The sequence below is a fragment of the Ursus americanus genome, chromosome 8 (genome assembly GCF_024610735.1).
Source record: "Ursus americanus isolate L20-20 chromosome 8, mUrsAme1.1.p, whole genome shotgun sequence".
NCBI classification, from domain to species: Eukaryota; Metazoa; Chordata; class Mammalia; order Carnivora; family Ursidae; genus Ursus; species Ursus americanus.
The window spans coordinates 14,366,783-14,385,260 of record NC_142134.1 but is presented as its reverse complement, the minus strand read 5'-3'; the positions used below and the strand labels follow the sequence as shown (position 1 = coordinate 14,385,260).

General features: G+C 39.7%; 1 protein-coding gene across 1 annotated transcript in view; it reads left to right on the top strand.

Annotated features, from left to right (window-relative positions):
• The window catches only part of HERC5 (HECT and RLD domain containing E3 ubiquitin protein ligase 5), a 40,962-nt gene that overhangs the window by 13,393 nt on the left and 9,091 nt on the right, over positions 1-18,478 (top strand). The window contains exons 10-16 of the mRNA XM_045791695.2: positions 672-731; positions 2,886-2,979; positions 6,005-6,194; positions 7,614-7,768; positions 13,310-13,423; positions 14,508-14,618; positions 16,088-16,258. Of these exons, the coding sequence (XP_045647651.2) occupies positions 672-731; positions 2,886-2,979; positions 6,005-6,194; positions 7,614-7,768; positions 13,310-13,423; positions 14,508-14,618; positions 16,088-16,258 (895 nt within the window). The remainder of the gene's footprint in view (positions 1-671; positions 732-2,885; positions 2,980-6,004; positions 6,195-7,613; positions 7,769-13,309; positions 13,424-14,507; positions 14,619-16,087; positions 16,259-18,478) is intronic.

Here is an 18,478-nt window from a genome sequence, read left to right as displayed (position 1 = left end):
ATACGACTCCTACCATCTTTACAGATTATACTTCTACAAACGTTTCCTTTTAGAGATATTTTTAGCTGTGGTTTTCTAATTCTGAAAAGTAGTTGTATAAAACAGCTGCATCATAGCCTGCATAGACGATCAAGAACTGTGCTGGTGACTGTCCTTACCTTGCTGAGCGCTGAGTAATGTGTGGAATTGTCAAAACACCGTGTCGTACTCCTGAAACTGAGATGACATTCTACGTCAACTGTACTTCAATAATTTAAAAAAATCTACTCGTGCTATTATTTCCAAGATGGAACTGAGCCTACCCTCCTCAGCCCCATCCTCCCATTTAATTTCTGGTATTTTTGTTCTGTTCCGCTTAAGTGGAACAGAAATAAATAGGGCTTGGGTGGGTTGGGAATGTCTTACTTATTCGAGGAAATACCCTACGTCCATCCTTTCCCTCTTTCCCTGTGGTTTCTCTGAGTACATACGTTTTCATTACTCGTACTTGCCACTGAAATTTCGAGATTGGGAAAATGGAATAGACTTTTCGATGCCCAAGGCAAAATGCAAACAAATCAGAGACAGAGGAGTTCGAAGGACGCTGAGGAGATGTTTTATGTATCATATCTCATGCTGTAAGGAGGCATACACTAGGATTTGTTTTAACCACCATCTTATTCCTAATACAGGGAAATCAGAGAGATATTTTCATCTTCTGCTTGTCTGACTGGAAGTTTTTTAAGGGAAAGGTAATCTATATATAATATATTTATAAAGTTTAAGATCCTGTTAAAAATACTGTGTACAGCGTAATGACTGTAGTTAATAATGGATTGTATATTTGAAAATTGCTAAGAGAGTAGATCTTGAACGTATTCATTATTGAAAAAATTGGGGAGTACTTGGGTGGCTCAGTCGGTTAATTGTCTGCCTTTGGCTCAGGTCATGATTCCAGCGTCCTGCGAAGGAGTCCTGCATTGGGCTCCCTGCTCAGCGGGGAGTCTGCTTCTCCCTCTCCCTGCTCTTGTGCTCTTGCTCTCTCTCAGTCCCTCTCAAATGAATAAATAAAATCTTTATAAAAAAAGGAAAAAAAATATTTTGCAACCATATGTGGTGATGGATGTTAGCCTTATGTGATAATTATTTTGCAATATATACATATGTCAATTCATTATGTTGTACACACCTGAAACTAATATGTTATATCTCAATTGTATTTCAATAAAAAAATGGAAGACTGTAAGAAAATGGCATGAGGGTAAAATAGTTCACTGTCTCTTTAAAAATTAACTTTAAAAAAATTTTTATTTCTATTTGTTCTCGAGAGAGAGAGCACATGCGCACATGTGTGCGGGGTGGGAGGCAAGAGGGAAAGGGAGAGAGAGAATCTCCACTGAGTGTGGAGCCCAACATGGGACTCGATCCCACAACCCTGAGATCATGACTTCAGCAGAAATCAAGAGTTGGATGCCTAACTGACTGAACCACCCAGGCACCCCTATAAATTAACTTTTTTTAATGAAAGCAAATACATGCGCACTGTAGAAAATGTCAAAAATAAAGACCTGTGACTGAAAAAAATGAAAGTCACCCATAATCCATCACTTAAGAGGAATAGCTTTCGTGTATATATCTTTTTTTGTGCAAATTTATTGTTTTACTAAAAATGTGATTATGTTATTTTATACATTACTTTATACTTTATGCATTTGTCCATTTTCTATTTTATTCAGTTTATATTATTCAGTAGTTTTTTTTACGTCACTGTAATGGCTGCATGGTATTCCATGGGAATTAATTTATTTAACCATTTCCTATTGCAAGGTGTTAACATTTCTTTGAATTTTTACATATGAAAGAATGACGTTGCACCTCTTTTCCTAAATATTTATATAATATTTATCTTAACAATGCTATCTATTTTGAGATACTAAATATTTGCATTATTTTACAAAGAATGTGTCCTATTTCTAAGACATTGAACATAAATATGTTAAGAATAAATGTAATTCACCTGAAGATACTTAAACACTTCATTAGTGATTTTCTTTCTTTTTTTTTTTTAAGATTTTATTTATTTATTTATTTGAGAGAGAGAGAAGACATGAGCAGGGGGAGAGGGAGAAGCAGGCTCCCCGCTGAGCAGGGAGCCCAAGACCAGGGGCTCAATCCCAGGACCCTGGGATCATGACCTGAGCCAAAGGCAGACGCTTAACTGACTGAGCCACGCAGGCGCCCCTCATTAGTAATTTTCTGTTGCAACCCTAAGAATTTACTGCTCTGAAGCCCCTTCATCTTTTTGAAAGATTTATTTATTTATTTATTTATTTGAGAGAGGGAGATCGAGCACGCGATGGGGGGGCAGAGGGAGCGGGAGAGAGAATCTTAAGCATGTTCCATGCTTAGTGTGGAGCCCAAGGTGGGCTAAATCATGTATGACCTGAGCCAAAATCGAGTCAGTTGCTTAACTGACTATGCCACCCACGCATCCCTGAAGCCCGTTTTTTTGATCCTGACTTTCAGTTCATGTAACTGGGAGAAATTGTCATTTTTTTTTCAGAAATGGGGAAAAACCTCTTTTTTGTGTGTGACTTTTTTTTTTAAGTAAATGTTTAAGATACAATAATATCTGAGTTAAACTTGGATAGTATATATATTGTTAACATTGTCTTGGTATTTTTTAGCCTTTTAGAAATAATCATAAGTGGTCAATTACATTTTCAATTGAATTTGTATTTAGCCAAATTATCTTTATTGTAAAGTTGAGGGAAAAAGTAATTTTATTGAAATGAAATAAGATTTATAAGAAATGCTTCATCTGTATAAATAATCTGATAATTTAATTTTTAAGTGTCCTGTTCCGTTTACTTAGATCTACTTTTAAATTTATCTTCCTTCTATAGAAAAGCTGCAGAAACGATGCTTATTCACTTGGACTTAAATAAAGCAAGAAATGCCTTTAAAGAGTTAACCCAGAAGGACTGGATTGCTAACACGGTGGTATTCTTTAGATTCCTATTTAGAAAAAGAAAATACACTAAAGCATTCTTCTGTAAGAATTCAGACTTTGAGAAGAAATACTTTGTTTCAGGAGAGTCTCTGAGAGCCCGTAGCACATCCAGATTACGTGAAATTCAGACAGCATTCAGGAGTTGGCCCCCTTGGGGCAAAATGGTGGCTCTGGTAGTCACATAGATGACAAATAGTCCAGGTTCATCTGTACACACAAACAGCAAACATACAGACACACCCCTGTACATAGATGCACACGCTCGCTGGAGGGAATTTTGTCAGCTCACGGCTATAAGGAAGATGATTAAAGGATTGGTTGAGATTGATACACTAGGATATGAAACAGCATGTTCTTTACAATTATTTTAAACATAAGTGTAGAAATGAGAACACTTTTGGTGTGAACATCTCTCTTACCGGGGACTACCTGGATTCTTTTTTCTGTGTTTTGTTCTGTTGCACTTCCTTTCTATAGGTTCTAGAATGTTCCTTGGGGGATTGTTGCTTCTTTGTTTCAGTACTGTTACTATTGTTTTTAGGTTTCCCACTTTGCCAGTTGCTCCAAACTTGTTTCCTTTATTAGTTCAGCCTTTCTTGATGTAGCCTTTATTAATTTATTTCTCTGTTCTCTTATATTGGTTGATCTAGGGGTAGTACTTTCTTTGTTCTCTCAGTCTCTTTCCTGGTCTCACCCTGGTTCCTTTTCTCTCTCTCTCTTTCACTTCTTTCTCTCTGGGCCCCTCTCCTCTCTCTTCTCCCTTCCCTTCCCGTTCTCTCCCCTCTGCTCTCTTCTCTCTTCTGTCCTCCCCCCTTCTTCTCATTTGCTCTTGGCCTCTGTTTCTGTACCTCTCATTCTCTTTCTCTTTCTGTCTCCCTGTCATTTCTCCCTCCTTCCTCTCCTGCCTCACCTGCTCTCCTGTTCTATCCTTCAAAACCAGCATTCTGTATCTGAGCTGCAGGGTCTCTTTACACACACTCCTTTCTCTTGAGGGAAGATGAAAAGTTTAATTCTGTTACACTTGGCAGAACCGTGGCCCTATATTAGGGGTCTGAGATAAAATGGATCCTTAATTCCGTACCTTTATCAGGCTCTGAAGCATTTAGTAGGAAGATCACCACTTCTGCATCTGTGGAGGGAAGAGGTTGGGCCAGTTCTTCACGAAAGCTAATTATACCTTTGTTGTGCCAGAACAATACTGTATGATACACAGTCAACATAATCATAGTCTTCCTATTTCAGAGCAGATAGTTGGATCAGAAGACTTGTAACGTTTCTTTCTAGTTTGAGATTTCTGTCACACAGATTGACAGACCTCTGCAGTTCGTTCCTTACTCAGCAGACACTTGAATGCTTGCTCTCTGTAGGGCACTGTGGTGCGGATTCCTGGTGAACATGAAAGAGACATGCTCCCTGTCTTTAAAATGCTTGCTTAGGGACACAGACATGAACATGCAGGTATTAGTGGGAAGACTGGCTGTGTTTTACACTCCACTGTCTTCCCTCATACCTCACTTAGAACCTAGTTAGATGTATAATAAATATTTTCGGATGAATGAATTCAGTTGTCACTAGGGCAGTGGATGGTCATCTCTACTTAGAGTACTCGAAACAAGGTCCTCAGAGGAAGTAGGCGTTTATCACGTGCCTATCTCAGGAAGGGCATTCCTGGCAGTCAGGAAAGTACACTGAGGCACAAGTGTGTGGAACAAGATGGCTGACGCAAGAGGATCACAGTAGTTCTGCAGGGTTGCGGAAGGTTGGGAGGTTTGGTGATGTGGCAGCTGATGAGCCACTGAGGTAGGAGGGGTGTGTGTTACCAAAAGGTGTTAGAGTAGTCAGGTATGTGACTCCAAAGATTGAACCATGTAGTAGGAGCCTGGCATAGTGTTTCGATACAAAAATAGTAGACAATTAAAGAATTTGTACTTTTAGAGATACCATTTAGCTCATCATAATTTAATGATTAAGAGTTTGGGCTTTGGAGTCAGAAAGTTCCAGAAGAGGTTCCCACTTAGCTCTGTGACCTAGAGCAGATACAGAGTTCCTGTCTATAAAACGGTTTTTTTTTTTTTTTAAAGATTTTATTTATTTATTTGTCAGAGAGAGAAAGCACAAGGGTGGGGCGGGGGCGGGAAGCTGCAGGCAGAGGGAGACGCAGGCTCCCTGCTGAGTAAGGAACCTGATGCCGACTTGATCGGATCATGACAGGAGCTGAAGGCAGACCTTTAACCAACTGAGCCACCCAGGTATCCCTAAAATGGGGTTTTTAATACCATCTGTGTTCTCGAAGAACTACAAGGATTAAATGACTTAATTAACATATGCAAATAATTTAGCATAATATCTGACAAATGAGTTCTCCTTTTGAGAGAAGCATAACTTCTCAGTGGATTTTGAAATAAATTATTTCTGTTATCTGGGCACATCTAACATAAACAATCAGAATTGCATTTGAATTTTTCTCAAACATTTGTGTTCTGAATTGGGGAAATGGTAAAGGGAGATTGAAAGGACTAAAAGCTTGAGTTTGTAGTGGACAGAGTTTGTGATGAGGCGGGTGGTCCTGTGAGGAAACCACGTTGGTTTTTGTTGCTGGGGTTATTGCTTTTTGTTTGTGTGGGGTTACCAATTTCACGTTGCTTTTTGGGGTTCTTACACATCCTTTGAAGATAATGAGGTAGTGGAATGAGGGGGTAGAATGTATTTATTTTTGGGAGGGCTGCCTGTTAGTTCTGAATTCCTTGTTCATCCAGTATAACTCTTAGAATTTTTTCTCCACCTCCTTCATGCTTCATTGCAGTTAAATGGGATAACGCTTGTCACGTACCTGCAGCTTAGGTAGTTGGGAGGCTCCGTGAGGTTGGATGGAAACATGGGTTTGGGGACTGAATGATTATTCCAGTTTCTTGGTGGAACAAAACTCCCGATTCTAGATTTTATTTTATTACAAGTTGCAACCAGTTCTTGCTGTGTTTTGAGTGTCTTTTCCCTGATCCTTTTTGACCACAGATAACCACATGTCTCAAGGATAATCTGCTCAAAAATCTCCCATTTCATTCTCCACACCAAGAAGCTTTAGAGATTTTCTTCCTTCTCCCTGAATGTCCCATGATGCATGATTATAGCAGCTGGGAGAGTCTGGTGGTTCCCTTTGCAGAGGCTGTTTGTGCCATGAGTGACCAGTCTTTAGGGGTTCTGGGTAAGACTGATGATTTACATCTGAAAATACTTTAACCATCCTCTCAGTGGAAACGCATGCTTGGTAGTTATAGCAAAACTTAGATAATTGTAAATATGTTCATATTTTTTAATTCATATTTTTAGCATATTGTAAAGATGCTGTAGTAATTATTATAGTCATCCAAAATAGATTGTTTTACTACCTTTTTAGAGTCCTTGTAATGGTACATGTGTGGTTTGGTCATGAGGTCCTTTGTCCCCAACTTTTCATTATGAAAAATTTCATACATAGAAGTTGAAGGAATGGAACGTGACTATCCATACACCCCTACCTTAGAGTCAGCAACAGGTCATCTCTTGCCACGTGCGCTCCTCTCTTTATGTGCAGATGACACTTTATTTTTGCTCAAGTACTTGAAAGTAAGTTGGAAACATCATGACATTTCACCCATAATATGTCCGCGTGCATCTCTTACGAATATGGGATCCTACATTAAAACATCCGTATCACACCTAATAAAATTAGACCATAATTCCATAATATCTAGGCATATTCAAATTTCTGCACTTGTCCCAAAAGTCTTTTACCACTTTTTTTTTTTTCTTTAAGATTCTAGGTCAGTTGTCCTGTTGAACGTCCTACACCTAAATTTGTCTGATTATTTCCATCTTTGCCTGTATTTCAAGGACACTGGAAGTTAGGTCTAGGGGCTTGAGTAGATTTTAATGAGGTTTTTGACAAACAGCGTATTCATCCCAAGGAAGTCCATTCTTTCTTAGGTTTTATTAAATCTAGGTAAGTGAGTGATGGAAAGCTGGTGTAAAGCATTTGTGATTTTTTACAATACTGAGAGGTGCGTGCCTGTTTTTTTTCTTTATAATAAGCTCTAGAACCAACATGGGGCTTGAACTCATGAGATAAGAGTCATGTGCTATATCTATCCAGCCAGACACCCCCAGGGTGTTTTCTTTAAAGTAGGCTCCATGCCCACTGTGGGGCTTGAACTCACAACCCTGAGGTTAGGAGTTGCATGCTCTACCAACTGAGTCAGCCAGGGGCCCTGAGAGGTGTTTTTTAAGAGGTGAAAACTCATGCTAGGAGTGAGAAAATAAAGTTGTGCAATTCTGATTAATTCTTAAGTCTGGTTTTTAAAACAGCATGCTATTTCATCTGGGGGAAAAGGAAATGTGACTCATCTTGTCGGGTTCCCCCCCCCCCCACAAGTTAATTAGATCAAGTTCATGGTTTTGTTACTGTCAAGGGATTTTTCTCAAGGACATTAAATTCGTAAACTTTGTTCATTGCAGTTGTATTTACTAAAAAGTTTATTACAAATGCGTTTTTGTAACTGATACATATGACAGTGTTCTAGCCATTTACCTTTAAGAATCCAAGAAAAATGACTTGCCAATGCTTATTTACCTTTGTGTCCCTCAGAGGAGTACTGGGCATCTCTGCAAGACGCCGCATTCATCAGGCTGGTCCAGATGTTTAAAAGAGCCATCACTGCTCAGCTACACTACTGGACTGAAAGCTCTGAGAACAACTACCACGTTAAGGCTCTCCTAGAAATACTGAAAAAGCTGCATAGGGTAAGCGTTCTTTCAGACATGCATAGGTTTTTATTTTGCAGTAAAAAAATCCCTTGGTTTCAACTGGCCTGAATCTTTAGCAGACTCAGGAAACGTTTATATTGCTATTTTTAAATTTTTGTTTTCTGTGGGTTAAGTCATGCATATCAAGGAGTGTATGTACTTATCTGTGTGCAGTTTGAAGAAAAGTAATGAAACAGTAGTGTAACTACTGCCCGTGTCGACAAGGAAACCATTTTTAGTACTTTAGAAATGCCTGTGTATGATACACCCCCTCACCTGGAGATAGCCATGATCTTGGATTTGGGGTTAATCACTCCCTTTGTTGTTTTAGGATTATATATTTTTCTTGATAGCATGTTATTTAATTTTGCTGGTTTTGAAATATATATGAATGGAATACATGCTTATTATGTAACATTTTGTTTTATAGATTCATCCAGATTCGTATTTATGACTGTATTTCATTCACTTTCATTTCCACGTTGTAGTCCGTAGCGTGAATCTTACCTTAATCATCCATTCCAGTAGTGATGTGGGTATATGTGCTGTTCGTAATTCTTTTGGGGAGGAGCTGTTCTTGAGAAAACACACTGCTGTAAATATTTTCGTACATATTTCTTGGTCCTCATGTGTCAAGAATTGGCTTTTAGTTTCCATACCTAGTTCCGGCGTTGATAGGTTGTGGGGTATCTGTGGGATCTTCATTGGTAGTGATAAACCACCTTCCACGATGGTTGGACTAATTTCAGTCCTCTCCAGATGACGAGAATACCCGCTACTCCAAGTCTGACTTAAAATATGGAAAATATTTTCAGTATTACATTATACCAAATTATGATTTTCACCCTGTTTCCCTGGTTCTAATGCGTGAGAGCTGTTTTCATATTTATAACTGCAGTACTTGTCTCCTTTTCTGTAAAATGTCTGTCTGCCCTTTGTTCAGTGTAAATGTATCGTTTGACTTTTTTTTTTTTTTTTTACTGATTATAGGCGTTTTTTGTTTTGTAAATGAGTCCTTTGTCAGTTGTGTGTGTTGCAGATCTCATATCCCAGTTTGTGGCTTGTCTATTCACTTTGTGGTATTTTGTTTTGTTTTGATGAGCCCACATTCTTAGTTTTAATACGGATAAAGTTCTCAATCTAATCCTTTATAGTTCTTATTCTTTGGGTCTTGTTTTAAGCTTTGTTTTTTCTTCAAGTTTTTAAGTTCTCACCCTAAGTCAGGAGGCAGCAGGGTTTCCGTTGGAGCCACAACCACTGCATAAGCTCAGAGCGTGAAAGCCCCTGGCGGCAGTGCGAAAATGAATGGGCGGGCCTGTGTCCCAGCAAGGCTTCGGCCCGAGGTCTGTGTAGATTGTCCGCTAGCAGGTGATAGCTGGGGCCCGAAGAAGAGTACAAACAGAGTCCCATCTGCCTATGTCTAATATTCAAAAGGTTAGAAATCTAGCTAATAAACTGTGGAACCAATATACTCTAAAGTAAAATACACGCTACCCACCCACCTTGGCAGATAAACCTTCCTAATGACAGGGGAGGCCAGGTTTAATTTAGAAATCTCAGACTCTGCACTGAGAGGCGGAGACTCAGACAGAGGCCTTCCCAAGTCTTCTGCCTTTTTTCCTACCTTGGTTTTGTCCCACGCTGGGGGTGTCATGCACCCATATGTGGACACCTCGGCCCATATGTGTCTGTATTCCATCCCTGCCTCCACAGCAGCCGCACCTTAGCCGTGTCTGGAGCCCTAGAGCCTAGGGGTGTGCTCACCTCCAATACAGTCCACTCTCTAGGGAGCACGCAGGGAAGAGGCCTGCACATGTGCTCAGGTCCCCTTGGCCCTGCAGGCTCCTTACTTTTACTTTTTTGAGAAGAGGATTGGCTGGAGAAGGCCAGGGCAAGGACGTGTAAATAAATCCTGGACCTGGAGCAGAGGCTACTCTTAACCCAGGTCTAAGGGGAGTATTGATTTTAGCTTTACCTTTTACAATTCGGTGTTTAATCCAATTGGAAATTTATTTTTTATTATTTTCCATGTGAAAACAATTGCCTAGCACCACTTAATTGAAATTCTCTCCCTTCCCTCCTGATAGGCAATGCAAAAAAAAAAAAATCTTATTGGAAATTTGAAGTTGCATTGAATCTGTATTTCACTTCGGGGAGAACGGACATCTTTACTATTGTGCGGCTTTATGGTGTCTGTTTCTTCCATTTATTCGATAGTCTTTAAAGTCTTGAGATAAAATTTTGTTATTTTAGTATGGAAGTCTAGGATATGTTTAATTAAATCTATTCCAGCACATTTAACTTTTTAAAGATTTTTATAGATGGTGTCTTTTAAAAATTATATCTCTTATTTGTAGGACTGTGTTGATTAATTTTCACATTATATCTAGTAATTTACCTGTACATTATTTTGCATTTTCTAGGCAGGTAATCATATCTTTAAAAAAATAATGTTTGGGTTTTTTTTTTAATTCATACACATTTTATTACTTTCCTTTTCCGTGTTGCACTGGCTAAGCCTTCCTCTACAATGTTGAATAGAAGTGTTGGTGATACATATTGCATGGTGCACTGGGTGTTATACACAACTAATGAATCATCGAGCCTTACATCGAAAACCGGGGATGTACTGTATGGTGACTAACATAATATAATAAAAAATCATTATTAAAAAAAAAAGTGTTGGTGATAGTAGGTTCCTTATCTTATTTGTGATTTTATTTCTTTCTTTTAGATTTTTATTTATTTATTTGACAGCACAAGCAGGGGGAGTGGCAGAGGGAGAGGCTGAGCAGGGAGCCTGACATGGGACTTGATCCCAGGACCCTGGGATCATGACCTGAGCCAAAGGCAGAAGCTTAACCAATTGAGCCACCCAGGAACTCCAATTTATTTATTTTTAAAGATGTTATTTTACTATGAAGTAATCTCTGCACCCAATGTGGGGCTTGAACTCTCAACTGCAAGATCAAGAATCACATGCTCCATAGACTGAGCCAGTCAGATGACACTTGTTTGTTATTTTATTTTTTTTAATTTAATTAATGAATTAATTTTTATTTAAATTCAGTTAACATATAGTGTATTATTAGTTTCAGAGGTAGAGTTCAGTGATTCATCAGTCTTCTGTAACACCCAGTGCTCATTACATCACATGCCCTCCTTAATGCCCATCACCCAGTTACCCCATCCTCCCACCCCTGTCCCCTCCAGCAACCCTCAGTTATTTGTGATTTTAAAGGAAATTTTTGAATATCACTATTAAACAGAATGTTTACTGTAGGGTTTTTGAAAATAATCCATATAGGTAAAGGAGTTCCTAAATTGTTAAACATTTTAAATCCACACAAATATTGACTCCCTCCTTTCCTGTTGAAATTCCAGTTAATTATATGTGTGACTTTCTCACCCTGTCTTCCGTGTCTCTTCAGGTTTCTGTCATATTCTCCATCTCTGTGTGATTGCATCCCATTCTGAACGACTTCTTCAGCCATATCTTTCTGTCCATGAAATCTCTTAGTGATTTCTGTCTGCTAATAAAACTGCCCTTGGAGTTTTTATTCCAAGTATTATGTTTTCCACTTTCCCATTGTTTCTTTGAAATTTCTTTTTCTTGGTCATTATTTATGATATCTTTGTCTTTTATATTCAGGCTTCCCTTTTGCTTATTTAAATCTATATGCATTATACCTCTGGTATCTGAAGTATTTACAGGTCAGCTTTGCCCTCTCTTGCTTTTGCTGAATCTTCCTCATAGTGCCTTCATTACCATATTTTGTGACGTGTGTGTGTGTGTGTGTGTGTGTGTGTGTGTGACATTTTCCTTGGAACATTATCTTTTGGAATTCTTTGAGGGCTGTGTTTCTCTAGGGAGGATTTGCTTCTGCCAGGTTCCCGGAGACACCACCTCAGTTAGGTACTACTTTAAATTAAATTCTTTGCTTGAAGCTCTTTAGTTCTCTGGTTGTGGTCTGAATGTGGCATGCGAATTTTCAGGAAAGTGCTTTTGTGATGTCAGATTCTGTAGGTGACATTTTTTCTTGCACCTTGGCACCATTTTAACTAGCTGCAGTGGGCTTGGGGTCAAGGTGCGGGGGTGGGCTGTTCATTTCTAGTTTACCCTCACTCTGATGGTTTAGCCCTTTCGGATCCCAGATTTGTGAGGTGGCGTTCTGTTATTAGACCCATAATTTGAACAGAACAGAAGGTTCGTCTCCTTCCCCAAAACCCCAGCCATTGCAAACTGAAGTTCAGGTTCACCAGGTTTGGGAAATACTCTCAAGGCAAATGCCACCTTCACCTCGTTTTTGATGTGATTATTTCATATCTACTTACAATATTGGTGTTGCATTAAAAATATTTGTTTACACTTTATCCTGTATTTCTGGTTGTTTTCAGCAAATCAAGATACCTAATCTGCCATACTGTTTTTAAAAAAAAGAATTTTGCCATACTGCTGAAAAGCAGTGCCCATCTTTGGCTATTTTTAAAGGTTTTATACAAAAGAGAAAGATTAATTAAAAAAATAATTTGGGCTTTGAAAAATTGAGAGATTTACTGAAGAGCTCGGGGAAAGTATATTCTAATGAGCTTTTTCCACTTACAAAAAAAGGAACCTGAGAAATACTGAAGCAGCAACAAAAGTCCTGAAGGGATCCTGTTTTATCCTTTCACTCTAAGAGTGGCATTAGATTATTTGTCAAGCTCCCTCCCCAACCTCAGAAGGGAGACCACAGGAGGCTGCAAGGATGAAACACCCACTTTTTCCATAACTGGGGATGTGCAAGGCTGAGATCAGCAGGGTCCAGAGGACCGTATCACAGGGTCGAAACAGCTTCATGATGCTCTGGGTGGTGGTACTGGAAGATTTGGATCATTTGGGGTCTGGGCCAGGGTTAGTAAGAATATTCCAGGTGAATGGAAGCCAAGAGGGGCTTTTAGAGGACCTCTTAAGAATGAGTCAGTCGGGCCAGGACTGCCCATCCATGTCAAGCACTTAGGGTCACTCATGTCTGAAGCATGCAGCGTCGTTACCAGTGTCTTCGCTGACTGACAGCACTTTTGCACGGTGTCCGTGTGCATGCCATGGTAACCCTGGTCATCGGGGGATGGAAGGCTGGAAAACACCCCCACAGTTTGGGGGGGAAACGTTCCACACATGCCTTACCAGAGAGGGGGACATCTGTAAATGGTGTATTTTTAAGCTCTGAAGAATATGACAGGAGGTATTGGGCCCCAGAGTACTTTGGATTCATTTTGCACTGTATTTTTCTTTGGACCTGAAAGTCTTTAAAGCTTTTCTATGAATTAAAAGTAAGTAGGAGTTTGTCATCATATCATCAGTTTCTGCTATTAAATCATAGCTATTCTATGTTCCTGAAAATTTGGGGCTTTGCCAGTAAAGGAATTGGATAGACCTTTATTCTGGTCATTGAAAGAGTATTTAATTTGCTATTTATGCTGATAATCTAATTAATAGCCATAAAGCAGAATTGTCTTTATATATAACATTTTCTCACGGGCCGTATTTTATTAAAGGTAAACCAGGCTGTGTGTCAACTGCCTGAAAATATTTTCAAAATAAACGAGCTTACACACTGGCTTGATTTTTATGGGGATGCTTATAGAAGGTCTGCTTGGAACATTAACTCCGTAAGTATGACATGTTTATTATTTATTTGTTTTGTAAGATTTTATTTTTTTAAAGTAATCTCTACACCCAGTGTGGGGCTCCAACTCACAACCCCCAAGATCAAGTGTTGTACGCTCCACTGACTAAGCCAGCCAGGTGCCCCGGTTATGGTATGTTCAAAGGGGGAAGTTGATCATTGGTGAGTTAATAAAGGTATTCGTGCCATTACTTCGTGCATGGGTTTCCAAATGGCCTCGCACCCTGCAAAATTGCTCAGTAGAAATAACAGGGCTTATAGGAAAAGTGATACAGACCCCTCAAAACCAATGCGGTTTTGTAGCCAGAGCCCTAATAGAAAAGTGGTGACTACCTTAGATCACTTGACTCCACCAGGCAAGCAGCTTGTGGAGAGTGCCATGAGAATATGAAAACGCACCAGACAAAAGGGTAGAAATCTGTTCACACGCTAACGAGAGGATTGGTAGTACTGAGACAACATGGATGCAAGTGGGGCTCTCTTGGGTGGGTATACAGGGCAGCAGGACTCACAGGAGCAGGCAGAATGGGGCTGCAACTTTGGGGGTGGCTCTGGGTGTGTCCTTTTTTTATTTTCTTAAATTAAAGCTAAAGGGCTGTCGCTGCCAGTTCAGCAGCTGACCTGAGATTTTTTTCCTTCTCTGTAAAGGTTGTAATTCTGGTCCTAGCACATCGACCCTTGAATGAGCTCATCAGCTATCCATGTTACAGCGCTCAGCCCTCTTTACTAAATGCTTCTGAACTAATTGACATTTCAGAAGTATACATTGTGGCAGAGCAAACTCTTTGGGAAAGCATCTGGAGTTTATAATTGCTAAATTAAATGAGCACTAAAAAATACGAGCTTTAATTTTTTCTTTTAAATACTAGGTTTACATACCTTTCATTGATACATCCAAAACATGTTCTTAGAATTTTAGGTATCTAAGTACTACTGACCAGCAGTTCGGATTGCGTCGGCTGGAAGAACTGAGACCTTTAACTATCAAGGATTTTAGGCTATGAGCTAAGGTGTAAGATTTCTCTGTTCTTTCCACTTGTCACAATTCTTGTCATTTCCATTTTTAGGACACTTCATTAGACACTCAGTATCCTGTCATATTCAGTCATTTTCCGTTTATCTTTAATATTCTGTCGAAAATCAAACTACTGTATGCAGATTCACTTCTAAAAATACAGGTATGTATGCCTATTTCTTTGTCTTCGTTAACAAATCGAATGATAAATACCTTCTCAAATCTACAATATTTTGGGGGTTGATACCATTGAAACCAATGGTTATAACATTCACGGAGCTTAAACTCTAATGAAGGTGGCCAAGACTGTCATAATCTGGATTGGCTTGCCCTTGAGGCGTGTTAGGGCCTCAGTAGTGGAGGAGAGAGCAGCATGGACAGCTGATGGAGTTTGTAGGGCTTGTACCTTGAGGTTGGGCCCTCTATACAGGTCTTCTGTGTGGTACTCGAAGAGGCATAGCAGACTTGGGCTTGATTGGGATTAGCAAACCAATATTTAAGGAGCCCAGTCTGGTTAAAAAACAGAGCAGTGGGAATAGAGTTGACAGAGGATTCTTGAAATGTGGACACACATAAATGGCTGGTAGTCTAATGGTGCCATGATCAAGGTTTATAAAAAGGATTCTCTTTTCAGTGAACTGTTATCAGATGAATTGGTTCTGTTTGTCGTCATATCCAGAAAGTGATTTTGAACTTAAAACTGGACTGTTGAAAATGCTTCTGGAAATGAAAGTGCCCAAGAGTGTTAGCTCTTATTATCGCTTTTATATATGCATCTGGATATGTATATCTATGAGTAATATCCAAATATATGTCATAACAGTGGATACTTTTACATAATACAGTTAACCATTATAAAACAAAATGGGAAATTGATTTATGAATATGACCATTGATTAAATATTTAACAAAGGAAAATGAAAGGAAAAAAGAAACAAGAACTTTATTTTCCTTCAACTCTTAGAACTCTTTTCTCCTAATTTTAAACAGGCCTCCAGAAATAACTTTATAGACCCAGTATTTTATTGTTCATTATGCTGAGAGCCTTAGACTTTAATGGTCTCAAATTGCCATTTGGTCAGGTAGACAATCTGTGTGTATGTGAGTCTGTCTGTCTTTCTGTCTCATATATAACTTCTTAGATGATCTGTGCCCTAAAGTCTCTCGTTGGGTTTTCCTCCTAGAACAGGATATCTTTAGAGAGGTCTCTCATACTTGAAGTTGCCTGCATGCTTGCTTTCTGAACTTTTTTCCAAATGAGGAGGTTATGTTCAGCACACTGCTTCAGTGTTTGCTGATCATTCTCTTAGCCTAATGATGGTAATTAGCTTTGGTAACTGAGGTATAAATAATCATGTTTGCAGGATAAAGTGGACCAGCGGAGCCCACAGTTGGTCACCTTCCTGCTTACACTGGTTGGCTCCACAAAACTTTTCATTCCTTAGATGTTTCTTCGGCTCACTGAGGGTGAATGCTGAATGTATAGCCTCTTTCCAGTGGCTTATGTAAATAAGGCTCTGTTCATAAATGTTTGTGACAAGCACTCATAATAAATTGAACCAATTTATTCCACTTTATAAATTCCCACTTGGAGCATATGGTGAAATGAGTGAAACATTTCTGTTTTTCTAGGAGAAAAAATTTAGAGCTTGTATGCGGTTGGCTGGAATTGTGGAACAAGGAGGGTCCGAATTAGCTTTGCTGCCCACTTTCAATCTGTCAGTCAGAAGGACTCACTTGATTGAGGATGTTTTGAGTCACCTAAGTCAGTTTGAGAATGAAGATCTGAGGAGGGAGTTAATGGTAAAGTATAATTCTCAATATTTTTGCTGCTGAGAGAAGGAAAACATAAAAGGATGTAACAGTGGGTCTTCCAGAGAAGAAGGAATCTCCCTTTGCCGCAGAGCTTGTCTGTTTTGGAGTTTCCCTGATTCCCCACTTAGCTGTGAATTGCCGGGAACGGCTGCGGGTACTTGGTGCTCTCGGGCTGAGGAGCAGTGGGTGAAAGGATTGTCCTCCCCCAGCCTGGACAGGTGGAAAGTCCAGAACTAGCCTTAAGAGGTCCAGTCTTTCCTGAGGCCTGACCGAGCCTGGCCAGTCACCCCCTGGGAAGGGTTCATGAGGTTGACACAGAGGGGATTTGGGGATTTGTTTCTGCTCTCATGCAGGAGCCCAAATTGCTTTGTGGAAAAGAGAACTTCCTCTTTATTGACTCTATAGTTTTTTGAGGGTATTACTGTCGAAATCCCCATGGTCTGAACATAAATGATCTCTGGTTTAGTTATTATATAACTTGTCTTACTAGTAGATATTTGACACATAATAATAATAATATCTAGTAAATCTGGTGAACGTTTTCCTTGTGCCAAGAATATCGAATGCTTCACAAGTATTTGTGTAACCCTTTCAGTGACACTGCATGTAAGGTTCTGTTTTTCCTTCATTTAGCTGATGGGGAAACTGAAGTACACAACTATGAGGTGACTTATCCAAGGGCAATACAACAACAAGTATCAGAGCCAGGATTTGGACCCAACTCTTAGGCTCCAGACTTTCTGCTTAATCACACAAAGATTTTCCTTGATGGTATTTATTAGAGTGTTTTTGATAGACCCGAGTTCCCATTTACCCTACACGGATTAAAGAATGACTTGACTGAAGTTCAAGACACTGTTTTAAAAGTGTGTTGCGCTGGGGTTTGCAGTTAGAGGTGGTATTTCCACATATTTTTTGCACATAGAAAATTTTAAAAAATCTAACAAACTCACGATGTGAATCTTACCTGTGGTGGCCAGCCAGTCCACTGAGTTATTTTAGTTCCACTCTGACATTTCATTCGTCCCTTTTAAACATTTAGGTAACATTTGATGAGCAGCCGGCATTTTCCAGACTGTGTGAGGCATTTTGCGAGTGTTATTCTGTTTAATCTTTCTGATAATCTCGTGAGAAAACGGAGGCTCTGTGAGATGAAGGAGCTTGCCCATAGGAAGGAGCAGAGTACGATTTGACACCTGGTCTTTTTTTTTTTTTGGATATTTATTTATTTAGAGAGAGAAAGGGCAGAGGGGAAGGGAGAGGGAGAAAGAATCTCAAGCAGACTCCACACTGAGCAGGGAGCCCAACACGGGGCTCGATCCCAGGACCCTGAGGTCATGACCTGAGCCAAATCCAAGAGTTGGACGCTTACCCGACTGAGCCACCCAGGTGCCCTGACACCTGGTCTTACAAAGATTTTGAATAATTGAGAGTTGAAACTTGAATCTGTAGAAAATAGAAGAGGCATTCATCTAATTAAACCAGTAAAAGGAGTTTTTGGGGAAGTGCCAGCGGACTATCCAGACGGAAATGTTGAGCAGGCCTTCGGACAGGAGTGTGTGTCAGAGAGAAGGTGGAGTGGATGGGAAGGTTAAATGCCTGCAGGTGGTAAGTAAAGTTTAAAGAGAAATCGAGCATCCAGGGAAAGGAGAAAGGATGGAAGTGCCGGCACAGAACTGTAGGAATTTCTGGTATTAAAGCAGCAGGAAAAAGAAGAGAGACGAAAACCTAATTAATGCTTCAGAAGAGAAAACAAGGGAGAAAAGAGTGTGAAGAAAGAAGAGGTGATCAGAAGTATAAAATGAGGTCATGAAATCAAGGGGAGGAGACATGAGAACAAGTCCTTGGCAGAATTGGGGGTTCACAGGTTCTTGGTCCTCTTGAAGAGAGCATGTAAGTAGGGAAATAGGTTGGGAGGCTGGTGTACCTGATTCTGCAGTATTTGGCAACCTCGAGTAGAAGCCAGTGTTGCCTGTATTGGAGACAGTGGTGTTGAGATTTTTTTCTTCTTTTAAGAATAAGGGACACCTTAACACATTTGTACACCGAAGTGGGGGAGTCCAAGAAGAAAAGACAGGAATGAGCAAGTATTTGAAGGAGCAGAGATGGGTTATGGTAGAACCATCCTAAGAGGGGGTTGGTGTCAGCGGGTACCTTCGCAAGGAGTAAACAGTCACGCCAATAGATGACTTATCTGTGCTCTGGTTT